The sequence below is a fragment of the Vulpes lagopus genome, chromosome 9, assembly GCF_018345385.1.
Source record: "Vulpes lagopus strain Blue_001 chromosome 9, ASM1834538v1, whole genome shotgun sequence".
NCBI classification, from domain to species: domain Eukaryota; kingdom Metazoa; phylum Chordata; class Mammalia; order Carnivora; family Canidae; genus Vulpes; species Vulpes lagopus.
The window spans coordinates 3,204,171-3,223,719 of record NC_054832.1 but is presented as its reverse complement, the minus strand read 5'-3'; the positions used below and the strand labels follow the sequence as shown (position 1 = coordinate 3,223,719).

At 39.7% G+C, this 19,549-nt stretch overlaps 1 protein-coding gene across 5 annotated transcripts in view; it reads right to left on the bottom strand.

The window, feature by feature from the left end:
• Positions 1–19,549, bottom strand: part of TRAPPC9 (trafficking protein particle complex subunit 9) — a 541,977-nt gene that overhangs the window by 499,627 nt on the left and 22,801 nt on the right. For 4 of the 5 annotated variants that reach the window (XM_041769344.1, XM_041769345.1, XM_041769346.1 and 1 more), the window contains one exon: positions 13,743–13,769. The exons of the other annotated variant lie outside the window; for it this stretch is intronic. In XM_041769344.1, the coding sequence (XP_041625278.1) occupies positions 13,743–13,769 (27 nt within the window). The remainder of the gene's footprint in view (positions 1–13,742; positions 13,770–19,549) is intronic. 5 annotated transcript variants of the gene reach the window in all.

Below are 19,549 nucleotides of genomic sequence, written 5' to 3'. Positions count from 1 at the left end.
AGAACAAAAGAAATAATCTTTTGCTTTTTCTGTCTTGTATCTTTGTTCGTTTAGAGGGGCACAAATAGAATAAAACTTATTCTCTCCCTGCAGTTTAAATAATAAAGCCGGGGATCTCTGGGTGGCTCAGCAGTTTAGCGCCTTTGGGCCAGGGCGCAATCCTGGAGTCCTGGGATTGAGTCCCACGTCGGGCTCCCGGCATGGAGCCTGCTTCTCTCTCCTCCTGTGCCTCTGCCTCTCTCTCTCTCTCTCTATCATAAATAAGTAAATAAATAAATCTAAAAATAAATAAATAAATAATAAAGCCATTTTTAAATTCTTCTTAGCTTATATGTCTACTGTAAGACTTACCATCAAAGCACTGATTAAATGATAATTAACTCAGAATAAGTTTTCCTCCCTGTTGAAATTTTAAAGAACATAGGATGCATCATATATGAAAGTAACATGTCTGTAATAACTAGCTCGGCCGTCTTGAAGACAACACAGCCAGCACACACTGCCTCATGGCTCTAAGCTCCGAACGCTAGCAGGAGGCCACACTGTGTCCTCAAATGAAGATAAACTACATGAAAGTGTTTTCCAAACTGTCCAGCATAAAGAAATATAACTGACAAACAAACGCTAGCATTCTGTCTGTGGCTCCCATTTTCTATTTCTGGCCAAACTCTGTCACCAAGCCCAGAAGTGCTGAACTCCGCAGCCATCAGACTCATGTAGGGAAGAGTTCTGGAGAAAATTCCACTTACAGAACATAACCAACTACACATGGAACTCTGAGAGGGGGAAAAAAAAACAGATGAAATAGTTTTTGATTTCATAGAACACAAAAAATACTCCCCTAAGCCTCAGTAACAGGAAAAGCGGTATCCTGCCAAGCCACTTGTTTATCTCCCGGACAAACCACGTCTCCCTGACACCTGCTGGGGGCTCAGACACAAGGCTGCTGCCGATCCTTATAATCCGCGGTGCATCCCACTGCCCGCAACACATGTGCCAGCTCGTCTCCTTCCCTCACTTCTGATGTTGGCCCAATTTTCTCACCTGCTTATTTGGCATTCTATTCTTCTATAAACTGCCTTTAAATGCTTTTGGGAACAAGACAGAAGAATGAGTGGACAGACAGATGGACAGGTGGCAGAGGGGCAAACGGACAGAGTGACTCCAAGAAAAGGGAAACAGAGAAAATCTCCTATGCAAAGCCCTCCTCTCGCTAGGGAAGAGAGAACCACAACAGGGAGCTATGAAGAGGCAGGTGGCTTGGGATCTTGTTTCCTCCAGATTTTGTGAAAATCACAGCAAGGGATGAGAGGATAGAACTATAAATAATAAAAGAAAAGGGCAGGCCTGAAAAAACCTAAAATGTATACCTTTTTAAAGAACAGATTCAAATCATCAAGGCCCAATGACACAATCCTTACAGAACTGAGAGTTCCAACTCCAAGCCACGAGGCATCCCTTCGGAGCAGTGAGAGTTTACACAGAGTGGCTGCAACACCATCAGAGCCAAAGATAACGATTTTGCACGTAGAAGGATTCAGCACGTGTGCTAAGAACTTCTTCCCATGCTCTCCCACACAGCCCCCAGCTGCTCTATGAGGGAGGCCCCTAGTGTACCTCATTCCTGCAGGCGAGGAAAGGAGTCCTGGAGAGGCTAAGTATTCTTACTAGTCTCCAGAATTGCAGACGTAGTTGCTCCACAGTAGGATTTAGACTGGAGCCTATGTTCTTCAGCATCATACTCTTATGCTTTGTGTGTTTTTCATGTGTATAACACATTTGTTTCTGGCTAAAAGACTATTTAGTAAGTGTATAGGCAGTCTTGATTACATCATTGACTTTTAGTCTTTTCCCTTGAAAAAAAGAAGGGAAATATAACATGGGCCAGAGTGAAGTGGGTCCTTCCTTCTTCATGGCATCTCCTCTCATCCAAACAGCACATGATTGAGAAGGCCCCACCCAGGGAGAAGGAGCAAATGCCCCCTCCACTTTTAAAGAATTGGCATCACTGATAAACGACGATTCATTTAAGGATTAACTTACATACCAGTACTGAGGCTGGGAGAAACGACACATGCAACAACCCAGAATAATACAATGTGTTGGAAACTCACACCAGCAGAACTCACCAGAGAGCTTAGTAGGTCACAGTGATTCCATTTCCTTAATAAAAGAACAAGCTCTAAAAAACTAGCATGCAATAGATTCGATCTTTCTTGACATCTACACGTGTCAAGACGTGTTGACAGCCCACGTGTAATGTTAGTGCAAACCAGTGAAACAAAGGAGTCATCAAGACCACAGCCTTGAGTCTACAAACAGGAAAAATCAATGAAACAGGCAGGCTGATGGCCAGGCAGGAGGAAAGGGAGAGAGAGGACACAGTTAAGAAGCGAGGGTAAAGTTCAGTAAGCAACATCCTCACACCAGTTCTCAGGCATCCATCCAACAATCATTCATTCATTCAAGAGATAGGTACAGAGCCACAGAGTCCTCTTCTGTGCAAGACTGCATACAAGGCACAAACCAGAAAGGCAACACACACGGAAATTAAACAGATATAAGAGAGCACAAAGCAGAGACAGAGAAGCAACAGGGTTCAGATACGGCAGGTGTCCACTGTGTGGCAGCGGTCCCAGCAGCAGCTGCCACGCCGGCAGCACAATGAGTCAATGACATCCACTGTCCTACCGAGAAACAAAAACCCTGCAACCAGGCACCCCTCGCCCCATCTGCAGAGGGCCCACAAGAAAGACAGTGCTGCTGAGGGGTAAAGATGTTAAACCGGGAGCCTCACAGACTGGGGCAGAGATGGAATTTTCAATGAACAATACTAGACACCTAGACAGCCATTTGGAAGAAGATCAAAATAGACTCATACCTCACACCAAACACAACGATAAACTCCAAATGATCTAGGATCTAAATGTAAAACAGAAAACCATAAAATAAGTTCAAGTAACATGGATTTATTCCTCTAAAACCTGGATATAGGAAAAGGCTCTATAACTATGATGCAAATCCAAGTACAGTTTTAAAAACTGATAAATTATGTAAAAATACAGCAAAAAATACCACAAAGCCAAAATATAAATAATCTGAGAGAAAAATTTTTACAATATATATCACAAAGGGCTAAGAGCTCTAATATATAAAGAAGTCATAAAAATTGAGAAAAAGCTAAAATCCAATAGAAAAAATGAGCAAAAATTATGAGGCAGATAATTAAGAAAAAAAAAATATATATATATATATAAAGATGGTCCTTGCCAATTAAAAAGATGTTGAATATCACCTATAGTATATCTAGTTGGTCAAAATGTAAAAGCACAATAACAAGCTATTAACAAACCTATACAGAAAAGGCACCCTGGTGCACTGCTCCTGTGAATGCAAGATGGATGACCTTTACAGAGAGAAATTTGGTAAAATCTAACAAAAGTGTGTCTATGTGTTTCTCTTTTTAACCTTTTGACCCAGGAACTCCATTTCTAGGAATTTATGCTGAAGAAACAACATCAATAACACAGAAATACATATATATGAGGTTATTCACTGCAGCATCAATTGTAATTACAAAACAACAGGAATCAAAATGCCCATGCAGAGAAGACTGGTGAACAGATTATGGCACATACACACATACGGTGTGCTACATACCCGTGAAAATGGTGCAGGGGAGGTCCCCATAACCTGAGAGGGATCAATTTCTAGGATATGCTGGCAAACATGACAGAACAAAGTCAAATATAAAAGAACATATCTAATATGCTACCTTTTGCACAAGAAAAAGAAATAAGAACATCTATCTGGTTTTTCCCAACAACGAACAAGCAAACAACCCCACCAGAGTAAAAAACCAGGAACAGATTAGATTAGTCACCTACGAAGGTAAATGGGAATGAGAGGGGTAAGAGAAGCAGTGGCCCTTCTCTGGGTATGACTTTTTGTACAGCTTTGACTTTTGGAACCATTCTCATGTTCTGTATAATAGTTAAAAAAAAAAAATCAGTCAATCAAGATGGGAGAACCTTGAATGGCCATACAAACAGAACCAATAAGCCTAACTACATTTCAAATAACATAATTACCTTGACAGAGAAGATTAAAGAACAAACCCAATCAACTTCTAATCATAGTACCTTGTATATTTATCCCCAGTATAAAGATAAAAAGAGCACAAACAATTCTTAAATTCTACTTAAAGCTCTGTTTTTATAGTGACATTGCTTGTTAATTCTGAAACTACTTTCTATATACTCTAAGACTGAGAAAATGAATAAATATGTTGATAATGCCAGGAGCCAGATTTCTCACTATTAGAGAAGGAAGATATAAATACAACAGAGGGAAAGACTAGAAATACCCCTCAGGTTTGGGATTGGAATTAGAGATAACAGGGCATGAACTCCAGAACACTATGAACTTCTCAAAGGGCCTAGAAGCAATAGCAGATTTAGTGCCAGATTTTGCTTTCTAAATACCATTTGCCAACAAAAGGAACTAGAATACCAGAAAAGGACGTCTGATTTCAAAGCTGGGACAGGGAAAGTACAAAATGAACATAAATATCTCCACCCAGAAAGTAAGGAAATGCTCAAAAATGGATGAGGAACATACCAAAGGATACTAGGGCCAGCTTGTAGAGCACCCACTGGCCCAATCTAGCCAATGGGCTGCAAAATAAAGAATGAGAGCAAAGGATAAAAACCCACTGAAGAAAATGAAGATCTGTAAGTCCACAGTAATGATGGATGGATGGGAAGAGGGAAGGAGGCAGAGAGAAGGATGGGAAAGCTCTTACGTGCACAAGAATGCTAACCTGTAAATGGATAAGGACTGATGAAGTTAGACGATCAGCTTTTGGCAACCATCAATTGACTCAGGTAGAAATCTTCCTTGAGGGGATCCCTGGGTGGCGCAGCAGTTTGGCGCCTGCCTTTGGCCCAGGGCGCGATCCTGGAGACTCAGGATCGAATCCCACATCAGGCTCCCGGTGCATGGAGCCTGCTTCTCCCTCTGCCTATGTCTCTGCCTCTCTCTCTCTCTCACTGTGTGCCTATCATAAATAAATAAAAATTAAAATTTAAAAAAAAAAAAGAAAAGAAAAGAAATCTTCCTTGAATGCCAAATCTAGTAGGTAAGAGTTTGATGAGAAACAGGATATTTACATGGTCTCAAAGTATTTTCCCACAAATTACTTATTACAAAAAGGAATATAGTTAAGTTTACACGGAAGAAAGCCAGCCTACTCCACTGCAGCCAAAAATCAAAGTTATGGCCAATAATGGGACAAACCAGCCTCACGTGCTTCCTGATATAATGCACAGCTTCCCTTATTCTGCATCTGCCACTCTAGCAAAATGCATAACATCATAATCATGAAGCAACTGCAGGGAAACCCAAGCTGAGGATCACTCTATAAAATAAATAGTTGGTATTCTTCAGAAATATCGGCATCACAAAAGACACAGGGAAGCTGAGAAACTATACCAGATTAAATATTACTAAACAATGTGGAAACTAAAAGCAATGTGTGATCCTGAGCTGGATCCTAGTTCTAGAAATAGAACTGCTGCACTGAGGCACTTAGTAGAATTGAAGAGATAAAAGTATTCTATCAGTTTTAAATTTCCTGATTTTAATCACCATACTATGTAAATGATCTCATCCTTAGGAAACACACACTTAGGTGTTCAGGGAAGGGGCCTCTGGTCTTTAACCTACTCTCAAATGGCCCTAAAAACTGTATGTAAATACACAGAGTTCAAATAATAAAGCAAACGATACATGATGGATCTGGATGAAGAATATACCAGAGTTCTTTACACCATTCTTGAAGCTTGAATTTTTTGGAAGTTTAAAGTTATTTAAAACCAAAAGTTTAAAAAAATTAAAATTCTGGTAAACTCAATCACGGAACAAGTCTATTAAAAATAGGATGTGGGGGAGCGGCGCACCTGGGTGACTCAGTGATTGAGCATCTGCCTTTGGCTCACAGTGTGATCCCAGGGTCCTGGGATCGAGACCCGCATCGGGCTCCCTGCATGGAGCCTGCTTCTCCCTCTGCCTGTGTCTCTGTTTCTCTCTGTGTGTCTCTCATGAATAAATAAAAATTTTTAAAAAAAAAGGATATATGGGCACCTGGCTAGCTCAGTCAGTAGAGCATGCAACTCTTCATCTCAGGGTCATGATTTCAAGCCCCACACTGGGCATAGAGGTTACTTGAAAATACATATGCATACATACATAAATCCTAAAAACATCTTAATTTAAACAAACAAATAATATGTGTTTTCATAAATATAAGTACTCTGAAATATACACATTTGGGAATACAGATTAAATTGGGGAAGACAAATTACAGACTAAGATCATAAGCCACAAGCAGAATAGTCATTCTTTCACTCAAAACACACACTGTGTTCCTTCAGCAAGCCAGCCACTGGGCTAGGCAATGAGAATGTGGTATCACAGCAGTACACAGTACAATGAAAAAGCCACCATAGAGGGGATCCCTGGGTGGCTCAGCAGTTTAGCGCCTGACTTTGGCCCAGGGCGCGATCCTGGAGTCCTGGGATCAAGTCCCACGTCGGGCTCCTGGCATGGAGCATGCTTCTCCCTCCTCCTGTGTCTCTGCCTCTCTCTCTCTCTCTCTCTCTCTCTCTCTCTCTGTATCGTAAATAAATAAATAAATCTTAAAAAAAAAAAAAAAAGCCACCATAGGGGCACTATGATGAAAGTGACACCATGAAAGCTGCCCCACTCTTCATCATGAATCAAGTCTAGCATAGGGGTCTAATTTCTTTTCCCTGAAAAAATTAAAACCCTGGAATACAACTGGAGCTATACCGTCAAAAGAATTAGAGAGAAAGTGACTCAGGAAGAAATATTGAGGGAGTTGTGGTTTTTAAGCCAGCTAAAAGAAGTTGGAGGAAACATGGTAAAAATCCTACAGCAGAAATAAAGTAATAACAGGAGACTTTAAAAACAAAGAGAGGGCAGCCCTGGTGGCGCAGTGGTTTAGCGCCGCCTGCAGCCCGGGATGTGATCCTGGAGACCGGGGATCGAGTCCCACATCGGGCTTCCTGCACGGAGCCTGCTTCTCCCTCTGCCTGTGTCTCTGCCTCTCTCTCACTCTCTCTGACTGAATAAATAAATAAATCTTAAAAAAAAAAAAAACAAAAAAAAAAAACAAAGAGAACTAGCAGACATCTAAGAACATTCTACCCAATGAGAGCAGAAAACATATTCTTCACAAACATGTATACATGGAACACTCTCCAGGAGAGACAACATGCTAGATCATACAAGATATCTCAGTAAATTTAAATGAACTGAAATCACACAAAGTATGATCTCTAACTGCAACAGAATTATATTAGAAATCAACAACAGGTGGAAATTTGGGGAATTCACAAATATTTGCAAATTAAATAGCACACATCTAAATAGCCGATGTGTCAAAGAAGAAATGACAAGGGAAATTAGAAAATAATTTGAGCCAAATGAAAACAAAAACACAATATATCAAAAATGGGATGCAGTAAAAGCTGTTGTTGGAGGGAAATTTATAGCTAAAAATACCTCTTAAAAAGAGAAAAAGATCTCAACTCAACAACCCAAGAAACTACAAAAAGTAACTGCAAACTAAAATCAAAGCAAGGGAAGAAAATAATAAAGACTATTATCTTTATTCTCAAAAATAAATAAAATAGATAATTTTGAAAATAGAGAAAAATCTACAAAACTAAAAGCTGGTTCCTTAAAAAAAAAATCCATGAAATTGACAAAATGCCCCCAAAAAAGGACAGAAGAGTCACATTACTAAAATCAGGGCTGAAAGAGGGTGTCTGGCTGGCTCAGTCAGAAGAGCATTTGATTCTTGATCTCAGGGCTGTGAGTCTGAGCCCCACGTTGGATGTAGAGATTACATACACACACACATACATACACAAACAAACTAACTTAAAAAATAAAAAATAAAATAAAATAAAGGCTGAAAGAACAGATATTACTACCAATATTAAAAATTAAAAAGGATTATTGGAACACCTGGGTGGATCAGCAGTTGAGTGGCTGCCTTCTAATCTGGGCCTGATCCCAGGGTTCCGGGATCAAGTCCCATTATCGGGCTCCCCACAGGGAGCCTGCTTCTCCCTCTGCCTGTGTCTCTGCCTCTCTTTCTGGGTCTCTCAATAAAATTAATAAAATCTTAAAAAAAAAAAAAAAAACTTAAAAGTACAAAAACAGGGGATCCCTGGGTGGCGCAGCAGTTTGGCGCCTGCTTTTGGCCCAGGGCGCGATCCTGGAGACCCGGGATTGAATCCCACGTCGGGCTCCCGGTGCATGGAGCCTGCTTCTCCCTCTGCCTGTGTCTCTGCCTCTCTCTCTCTCTCTCTGTGTGACTATCATAAATAAATAAAAATTTAAAAATAAATAAATAAATAAATAAATAATAAAAAATAAAAGTACAAAAACATGAAGTTTCTATGGGAGATTTACACAACATATTAAAACAAATTCATTTTCAAAATTCTAATTGAACAATAAAACCTCAAGAAATGAAAGAAAATCCTATTTGATAAACAACTTCAAATATATGGAGAGGAAAGGCCTGGAAATCACAATTCCTGTAACTCTGACACTAACTCAGTATAATGAGAGGAAAATCTTTACCTAGGAAACAGTGGAATTCTGAGCCTAAGACAGGTTAAACTCGGCACAAACTGCACTAGACAAAGTGATGATTTTTTAAATAGAATTCTAAAGTTAGAACATTGCTGAAAAGCTACAGAAATGTTCCAAAAAAACAGATAGAAATAGAGAGGAAGTCTATCCCCATGTGCATACAAATGCAAGCTTATTTTTGTTTACCCACAGCACTAATTACTTTAACAGAGGCAGAATATTTTAATTAAGACAAATAATCAATATTACACTTCTCTTGTCAAGTCTGGTTAATGAATTTACTCTGCTATGTAACCATAAAATGTCTAGGATAGATCTAAAATTAGTGAAAATAGCTTTGTATGGCTTGTGGAACTCTTCTCAAAGTTCCAGGCTTTTAAAACAGATCTGAGAAGTATTTCTATATTATCTTTCCCTTGTGAAACAAACAACAGATATTGCTGTCAAAACTTTGTTACTACAGGGATCCCTGGGTGGCGCAGCGGTTTGGCGCGTGCCTTTGGCCCAGGGCGCGATCCTGGAGACCCGGGATCGAATCCCACATCGGGCTCCCGGTGCATGGAGCCTGCTTCTCCCTCTGCCTGTGTCTCTGCCTCTCTCTCTCTCTCTCTCTCTGTGACTATCATAAATAAATAAATAAATAAATAAATAAATAAATAAAAATTAAAAAAAAAAAAAAAAACTTTGTTACTACAGATGATGATACACAATCACTGTGTTCTAACTAATATGCTGGACAAAAGGCACTATCTAGACACTATAAGCAAATAAAATGGATATAAGAAAGACAATGACCCTATTACCAAATGCTTTCTTTGAATGTTCTGTAGTCATGACTCTACTTTTAGTGTGATGAACAGAAAAGCTTTAAGCATGACTTTCTTGGGTCAATTACAACAACAATCATCACTGGAAAGTAATGAGTAATGCAGAAATTCATTGATAGCAATGCTTCAACCTACATTACACCTAAATAAACCTACACCAAGTTCTGCAAGGTAAATAAAGAGATGAGGTCCCGATGAGAAGAAAAAAAAAAAAACATAGTAAGAAAAATAGGCAAAGAGTTTTGAATAAATAATTCCTATAGAAAGGAAGAGAGTATGGTGGTTAAGAGAATAGATGCTGGAGACAAACTCATGGGTTTAAATCCCCACATCACCACTTACTTGCCATGACTTGAGCAAGTCAATGAATGTTTCTGCATCTCAATTTCCTCATCCATAAACTAGGGACAACAACAGTGACTATTTCCTAAAATTTTTGTAAGAATGAAGTTGCTTTATATGTAAAGTTTACATACAACACCTTAGATCTTAGATATGACACCAAAAGCACGAGCAATTAAGAAAACACAGATAAACTGGACTTCAACAAAACTTAAAACATCTCTGCTTCAAAGGTCACCGTCAAGAAAGTGAAAAGACAACACATAGGAGAAAAATTTTTTAAATAATATATCAGATAGGGAAGCTATATCCAGAACATAAAAAGATCTGTTACAACTCAGTAAGAAAAAGACAAATAACCCAAGTAAAAAAATGGTTTGTAAAGGATCTGAATAGACATTTTTCCAAAGAAAATACACAAATGGTCAATAAGCACAATGAGAAGATGTTCAGCATCATTAGCTCCAAGGGAAAAACGAATCACAGCTACAATGAGATACCACTTCACACTCAGTAAAATGACTACACTCAAAAAGATAATAACGGGTCTTGGCGAGGATACAGAGAAATTGGAACTCTCACACACTGCTGATGAGAATATAAAATGGTACAACCACTTTGGAGAACAATCTGGCAGTTCCTCAAAAAGTTAAACACTGAGTTACTATATGACCCAGCAATTCCATTTACTAGGCTTATACATAAGAGAACTAAAAACATATGTCCACACAAAAACTTGTATGTTAAATGTTCATAGCACCATTACCAATGATAGCCAAAAAGCAGAAACAACCCAAACGCCCAACAACTGATGAAAGGGTAAACAAAAAGTGGTCTATCCATATAGAATAATATTACCAGCAGTAAAAAAAGAAGTATTGAATCATGCCCCAACATAGATGAATCCTGAAAACATTATGTTAAGTGAAAAGAGTCACAAAAGACCACATTGTTGTATGATTCCACGTATAGGAAATGTCCAGAACAGGTAAGTCTACAAATAGATGAGTGACTGCCTGAGACTGAATGAGGAGTTATTGTTATGGGGCATGGGACTTCCTGATGGGGTATGAAATGTCCTAAGATTGACTGTGTTGATGTATGCACAACTCTGGAAATATAGTAAAAACCATGGAATTGTATAAAGGGGTAAACTGTATTAAAACTGTTAAAGAAAAAAAGCACCTTAGAACAGTGCCTTCACACAATAACTGCAAATTGCTTATTTTTATTTTAGGCAGAAGGAAATCCCTTCAACATGAAAATGGGAAAGCAAATTTGAATTAACTGAAATTGGCCAAAAGATCATTTCACTTGAAACAGTTGCTGAATGGACAGGACATATTCAGAAGTAACAATAAATAAAACAGTTCAACACCACAAAGCATTCTGTTTCAAATGTACATCAGAAGCCTAGCTGCTAGTAATGACTAGAGGAGACACTTGGTTCTTAAACATTGGGGCAAGCCCCCAAAGACTATCAAACTCTTCTCCTTCCGGCCTTCAAAATAGTTGTAGGAAAAGTGAGCAGGAAAAAAAAAATCTGAAAGAGGTTGCTTCAAATAGTATATCTGAATAGTATATTTGGATTTCAAAAATCAAATGGAAGTGATGTAGTTTTGTCATAACTTCATGTGGTTTTCTAGGGAGCTAAACGATTTTATAACCTTGGAGAAAATGTTCACTGTTCAGATTTAGAGACTAAGGAGAACCATACCACTTTGCTTCTAGGAGTTATGGAGTGATTCCCTACCAACATATTTGTCAGGGTTTTTTTTTTTTTTTTTTTTTTTTTTTTTTTTTTTTTTTTTTTTTTTGTCAGGGTTTAAAAAGCAGAAAAGAAACTGTTGCAGAGGAAAATTTTTCCTCTACTCTTCAAATGTTCTTCTGGATGGTCCAAGATTTAAATTGACATGACACAAATTAACAGAAAATCCCATTTAATTTCATACATTTGGGAACCCCACATACATGAGAGGTAGTACAAAGACAGATAAAATGAGGGATCTATGCCCCCTGAACCAAGGAATGGGATAGGTCTGAGGTTTTAAAGGGGAGGGCCACAATTCACAGGGCAATAAGAAGAAAAGCACATGTTTGGTAATTAGATACATGCCCTGCATACAGATGGGTATTCAAATAAAATTTATCTCCACTAATAACTCTTATTCTGGGAAAGATACCAAACTGAGATTCTTCTAGGTCACTAAGAGAGGGACAAAAGTTTCTCTTGATCCCACAGAGTTTCAGTTGTCTTCAGTTCAAAAGAGTCCACATGTCAAAGAGGCACAGTTTGGGGAGACTTGCTCTGAACTCCCTCAAGACCAAGACCTGAAAGATCAGACCTTTGTAAGTGAGGAAGAGGCTGTGGTCAGCCCTGGCACCAAAGCCCCCCCACCATGAGCAGAGGCCAGAAGGCACAAGTGGCAGGAACTGGAAGGTACAGGGAGAACAGAACCTCAATGTTCTACTTGCTCTCCCTCGAGAACAAAGATCAAGTCCATGTTTTTTTAATTTGGAACAGCTACAGAAGATGCCCTTAGACACTCAATGCTGGTTTCCGGGTCCTTTCCTGCCAGCTTCAACCTATACAGCAGGATCCCCACACATCCCCATAAAACAAAGCCCGCAGACCACGCCCAGTACTCTAAACTCAGTTTCATCTCCATTCAACCGTATTTTGAAAAGTTTCAGAAATAAAAAAGATGCATTTTTTTTTATCTCAACAAACGACTGATTTCCTGATAGCCCAAAGCTACTTCTACTTGGTGTAAACATCTAATTCTCCTGCAAGTAGTGGTCACCACACTAAAATTCAGTACTTTCCATCAGGCATAACTAGTCAGATTGGGCTCAGCAACTTCTACTGGCCAAATACCAATGCTTCCAACATCGATTTAATTGTTCATCTCCTTCAGCTGGGGGAAGGGGGTGTCCTTCAGTTCTTCAGCCCATCCCCAAGTTATTTTCTCATCACCAATTCAAGTCTCCTGAAAATAAAACAAAGCCATCTGTTTTCTTTCTTCTATACATTCCATAAACCCTAATAGGAAACTAGCACCACTGTATGTCAATTATATCTCAATAAACTAAGGGAGAAAATCAAAAGAAAGGAAGAAAAGAAAAGGAAGGAATGAACTATCACAAAACATCAGTTTAGAGGAAGAATTTGACACAGATGTTAGAAGAAAAAACTCCAAACCTGAAGCAATTTCATTTAAGAATGGAGATACATGATGAGATGAAAGTAAATGCACTGGTCACAAAGCATTTATTAATGTGACTATCTGGTTTCTATTCTTCAAAGGAAGAAAGGTTTTCATTTCTTTTTATTTACCTTTTTTCATTGATTCTAATTAACCCAGAAAATAACAGAGCTCATTATGAAATAATTAGGCACTGCAACAAAAGAGATTTTGCTATATTAATTACAGAAATTAAGAAAGGAAAACCCACCTCTGGAAAACATACAAAATTCCTTTCTGTTAAGAACACATATACAAAATACAGTAAAGAATTCAAATTCATATTGAGAGGGCATAAACCACAAAATCAGAGAGGTCATTACTATGAACAAATTCAAAATTAACTGGACAAGCATGCTCAATGCATTCAAAGAATTTTAAATCATTGCAAATCATTCACTTAACCATGCTGGAAGAAGAATTTCCCTCTTCAACAGACAACATAAATCAACAGGGTGCCCCATCAAACAAGGACTAAACAATAATCAGGTTTTTAACAGTTCTGATTTAAAGTTACTTAAATCAGAATGTTCCAAAGATCACAATCCAGAAATTTTAACCATTCATTCACACCACCATGAAACAAGCACTTAAAAAAAAAAAGAACCAAAAGAAACTGAGCACATAGATCATGTACCTGGATCAATGAGAACTTCTTGTGCCCCTGGAAGAAAGAACAGATTATGGTCTTTTATTTGAAAAACAAAACTTCTTTCAAAGACAACTACTAATCACATTTCATGATTCACATCGCCTTGCAAAGTCTGAGGCACTTGTATCTGATCAGAAATGCAATTCTGAGTGACAGTATGTCACACGTTCAGTGCCTTTTTGCTTTAGGAGGAACGAAAGAACAGCTGCCATTACTAGTACTCTGAACAAACCGTGGAGGGCCTCTTGACTCCTGCCCTCCCACCCTCCAAGCGCATGTTCCTCCACTCTCCTTAATCAAGTATGAGAATTGCTTATTCCCACAGCTAAGCCAAATGACAAAGGAATAGTAATTTGTTTGTGCAAATATATGCCCACAGCTTGGAATGAGGGCAAAGTTACTGGCAGGTCATACGGAATTTAGCTCCACTCTCCTGAAATCTCACACTAACACACACTCAGTGAATTACTGGATGCTTCACAAACTAAGGATTTCCAACTTTTAGAAGGTACAATACAAAACAGTTAAATTCATTATTATCAAGAAGCTCTGAAAACCTCAATCATCTGCTAAATGACCCAAACATCAATGAGATCCAATTAGCCTTCTCTGTAGAGCATAATTTCCCATGATGGCAAAACACACCTTAAAAAGTACTGGTTCCAAGACTTGTGTTTATCATTAGTTAGGATCATTTTTAAGCATGTTAGCAAGATTCAAAAAGGTATGTCCCAATGATAGGCATTCTTATTGAAATAGCATATTTATAGAGAGAATAAGTCCCATAATCCTATTTATGAGCTATTTTCTGCATTGCAATGTCTATATTTAAAGGCAGACAAAAAAAATCACTGTAACACAGAAGCTGTGAGTATAATAAACAAACAGGTGCTTTCTATTGAATACCAACCACACGCCACGCAGAATGCTTGAGAGCCACTGCGTGTGATCCTCAGAGCAGCCCTGCGTAGACAGGGATGATTAAGCCGCACCACTGATGAGACCAGTCAGAGGAGCCAGGAACACCCCACCATTACACTGCCATGCCGCCATGCCCTGTGACAGAGTGGATAGATCTGCCCCGAGGGGACACTCAGCTGTGTGGACCTTGGAGAATTTGGGGTTTCCAGATAACCCTAGAAACTTTCTGTTCAGTGAAAAACCTGGTCAAATATACTACACAGTGCCGCATCTGTGAAATAAGGAATGTGACTCGAACTTTTTTCTGCCTCTGCTCAGAGTCATTATCATCATCATCAATTATCTGACCTCTCAGCACATCTAGTGATGAACTGGGCCCCATACCAAGTGCACTCCGATTGCAGAGCTTTTAAAGTTCTCTTATTCAATGTGTAAAAATCTTTGTCTCGTGTCTCACACAGGCAGCCGACTATCACTTCTCACTGGTGTGGACGGACTGCCTGAAACAACCCTCCTCTGCCTTTTAAATTCCCTTCATCTAATCCAATAGGAGTCGGTAAGCCACATGGCCCAGATAGTTTTTTCAAACAGCAAAGGAAAAGCTCAGCTGCCAAAAATGGACAGCTTTTTACCAAATGGACTTTAACATCTAATTAGACTTCCTGGCAGCCTTTTATTAGCTCATTTCTAGGCACTTAATAGTTTCTGATTGGGAAGAGGAGCACATGTACTTTGCTGTCCGTTATCTGGCCTACTCAGGAGGCCTCTTATCTTAGGTGTATGAGGGGTGGGGGAAATAATGGGTGCTGTCTGAAGAAATCACATAGGGGCAGAAAGGGTGTCCTCCAGCCAGGTCTCTAAGGGGTGAAGTACCTTGACGTGCTCAGAAATTTGATTATCGGCATCACCAGGCTCCAATGGACTGATTTTCACATTAACCAATACCAGGAGACTAATAATATAAGAAAAGTGGAGGTTGAACTTATCAATGAAATAGAAGGCATAATTATCAGTCAGACCAAAATATCATAGTTCAAAAATCAGCCCAAAAATTTCTCCTCAAAGGCCCAATCTCAGGCAGGAGGTTATGCGGTGAGCAGGCACACAGCAGAGCTGGAAGGGGTTTTCCTAGGTTACCTGGGACGACATTTCTGTTACAGAGACAGACCTGCTGCGTAGATGAGCGATCAAGGCTGATCATGGTGCCTCTCACAGACAGGAGCCAAGACAAAACGGTCAACTCCCATGTAACTCTCCCTCTGCCACCTTTTCTAGGCTGGCTGAGCCCTGACTCATGGATAGATGACCCTCGCGGGTCTACAGACAGGATGGCACCCCCAATCGCCTGAAGCCAATCTCTGGGAGCCAAACCACACTGCCAGGGTTTAGACCCCTGCTCTGACACCTGCTAACTCTGTGAGTTTGGTCAGGTTGCTTATGCTGTCTGTGCCTCAATTTCCACATCTGCAAAATAGGGACAATAATCAAGGCTATCCTGCTGGGTTGCTGTGAGGATGAAGGGATTACACCAGTTTATGTAAAGTGCTGAGAATCATGTGTAGCACGTTCTAAGTGATAAACAAATGGTAACTATTAAGGTGATTTCACAAACCTCTCTTCTAATCATCTTTCCTACTTCCTTGTTTTCCCATTTACAAGTTCTTGTGGAGCACCCTTCTGCTCCACCCCATAACTTGTGGAAAGTAGGGGGAAGGGGCCCCTTCCTCCCCACTCCTCTGGTTTCCATGAGGAGGGCTCTCCCCAAAACACTCCTGACCGTGTGCCCCGATTTGTCCTCCTCACTCAAGTGGCATGATTTCCAACTTCAGGACGTTTGGGAGGTGAGCTGCATATGGGAAACCCTCCTCTTTCCCTGGGTGCTGGCCCAGTGCAGGGTGCTTGGCTTCCTACACTCTGAAGACAGGGGCAGGTCCTCTCCTGGGAAGGCCTGCTGCAGCCCAGAGCCCCCTGGGATGAGCGAGTCTCTCCAGCTTTGAATATAGTATGACTTGCCCATTTTCCTGCATCCCTAAAGTTCATGGAGAATGGGGCTTTATCAGTATTAAAGGGGCCATTTGTCTCCACCTGCCTCCTCTTCCATCTCATCTCCCAGTTGGCTGGTGGAGAAAATAGGAGTGCAATGATTGGGCCCCCTTTAGCCCTAACATAGGCTAATGGACAAAAAGTTCTGTGACTTCAGATAGGTCAGGGTGACCACATAACGGCCCTATCTCTGTGCTGCTGTGAAAGCATGAGTGCAGGAACTGCTGACCCTCCTCAAATAGCTCACTCATTTCTTAACTGCATCTTTCTTCATAAAACCATCATTTCATATTTTAAACCTTTAGTAATCCCCAAAGACTATAAAATGATGGCTCTGTGCAGAATAATAGCTGAAGTTCATGAGCTCTTTTATGAGATAACCACTGTGCTAAACACTTTACATAATTTCTCTCTGATCCTCACAATTCTCCAAAGCAGACATGAGCACCCTTGTTTTTCAGATGAGGAGAAAACTCAGAAAGTATTGACTCAAGTTCACACGGCTAAATGGCAGCATGCACACTCATACCCAAGTCAAAACATAAGGCTTGGGCAGCCCCGGTGGTGTAGCGGTTTGGCGCAGCCTGCAGTCCCTGGAGACCCGGGACTGAGTCCCATGTTGGGCTCCCTGCATGGAGCCTGCTTCTCCCTCTGCCTGTGTCTCTGCCTCTGTGTGTGTGTGTCTATGAATAAATAAATAAGATCTTTAAAATAAAAAAATAAAATAAAATAAAACATGAGGCTTGGTCCCTGCAACCAAATCACCTCCTCACTGATGAGCGATCGGGGAACTCACAGTTCTTCAGACTCAAGGCACTCCAGAGACCGTTTCTACTCTTTTATGAAATCATGGCTGACTGGTTTATTATATTGGAAGAAAAGTCCAATTTCATCATTGTTCACGCAGCACACCTGAAATTTTCACACTGAGATGACAAGAAAAATAAGATATAACTGGAACACCAAGACATAATGGACAGTGTACTATTCTGAAGCATTAAACAAAACAAAACAAAACAAAAAACAAATTAAAGGAACGCTGGTTAAGTCTTTCACAAACAGGAAAATTAAGACTTTTCGAAGGTACAACAGCGCCACCTATGGCCACAGAAAATCTTTCCAAGTTGCTGGAAAAGGTGCAACAAAAATTGCCTGCATGCTAAGAAAAGATCAGTAAGGTTTATAAAAATAGGATGCTCGGAGACCTTACTAAAAGCTGAGCTAGCACATACAAAATTCTGCTGTAGGAAAGGGATGGTATTCAGCACTTAATGTGGAATCTTAAACAAGACATAGGCTCATGGAAACGAACCCTAATGAGAAGGGATCTTGGGTGTCTGGTCCAACCTCTTCATTCTCAGGGAGACTGAGACCCAGGGAATCGTCCTTCCACCCTCAGTAGCAAAGCTTACTCCGAGTCCTGGCATCTTGCACTATACCAAAACCTAGCAGAGTTCTACGAGCCTGTATGCATAAAAGTCACATCTGTGTTTTTCTAATAGTAGGTACTCTAGGTGTCCTGCAAAATACTTCCGAAAGGGCCAGTAAGTATAAATCATACAACTGTGTTGAAATACAAAAATGTTTATTTACATAGTAAAACAGCATGAATTCCCCTCTTTTATTCTACTTTTTAAAAGTGACAATGTCAGGATGCCTGGGTGGCTCAGTGACAGAGCATCTGCCTTTGGCTCAGGGTGTGATCCTGGGGTCCTGGGATCAAGTCCAGCACTGGGCTTCCCTACAGGGAGTCTGCTTCTCCCTCTGCATGTGTCTCTGCCTCTCTCTGTGTGTCTCTCATGAATAAATAAAGTCTTAAAAAAAAAAAAAGTAACAATGTCAAATCAACATTTTGACATTTTTAACCTATTAAGAGTGCAGAAAAAAAGCAAAATTTTCTTCACTCACAAAAGAGATAAGTTTATTCCCTGAAAACAGCTCAACATCAGTTTTTTGTAATATATTGGCTATTATCAAATTCCTAGTAATTTAAAGGTTACTTTTAGTGGATGATTACATGGCGATATGAACTCCAAATTGTAAAAATATACATCTGTACAAAAAAATCAAGTTATCTAGCTCAAGGCAATTTGGCTGTTCCCCATCTTACTAGAATGAAACCAATCTCATCAAAACTTCATACTGCACTGAAGAATGTCACCGTACCCATATCACTTTAAATCCTATTCATATTATCATATGCATAAACGTACTGAACATGCATCAGAAACAAACCACTCTGTTCAGTATACAAAGCTGATACTTCTAAATAATCTATGGTATTTGTGACAGCAAATGTTTCCTGAGCACCTCTTAGGTGCTCTGTAGACAAGGTGGCAAATTCTCACAATCACATAAATTAAGCAACATTATTCAAATTCCACAAATGAGAGGAAATATACTTGGGCCATAAAAAGCAAGTCTGACAAGTCCCAAGTCCCATAAAACCTACATAATCATCATTGGAAAGAAAGGAGTCTAGATTGTTACTTTCTCTCAACATTCACTAACTTAATCTTTTCTTCCATACTCATGACTACATAAAACCAATTCAGTCTTTATAACTTTCTCTCCCAACAAGCATCACCAGAGAAAAACAAGTACTAAATCATTAGCAACCGCTGGATTTTCAAAGCCCACTTCTCTTTTGCACTGTCATCATTTTAATGTTTCATTTTTAGTGCTTACAGAGTTAAAACTAAAATACTAACTTTCTACGTTGTTGGCTGAGACTAAACCAACTGTGAGAGCATACAATTTCAATCTATGGCCCTCCAGCTCATAGTCTCACTGACATCTCTTCTTTTAAGGTCACATGAGGCTGAGAT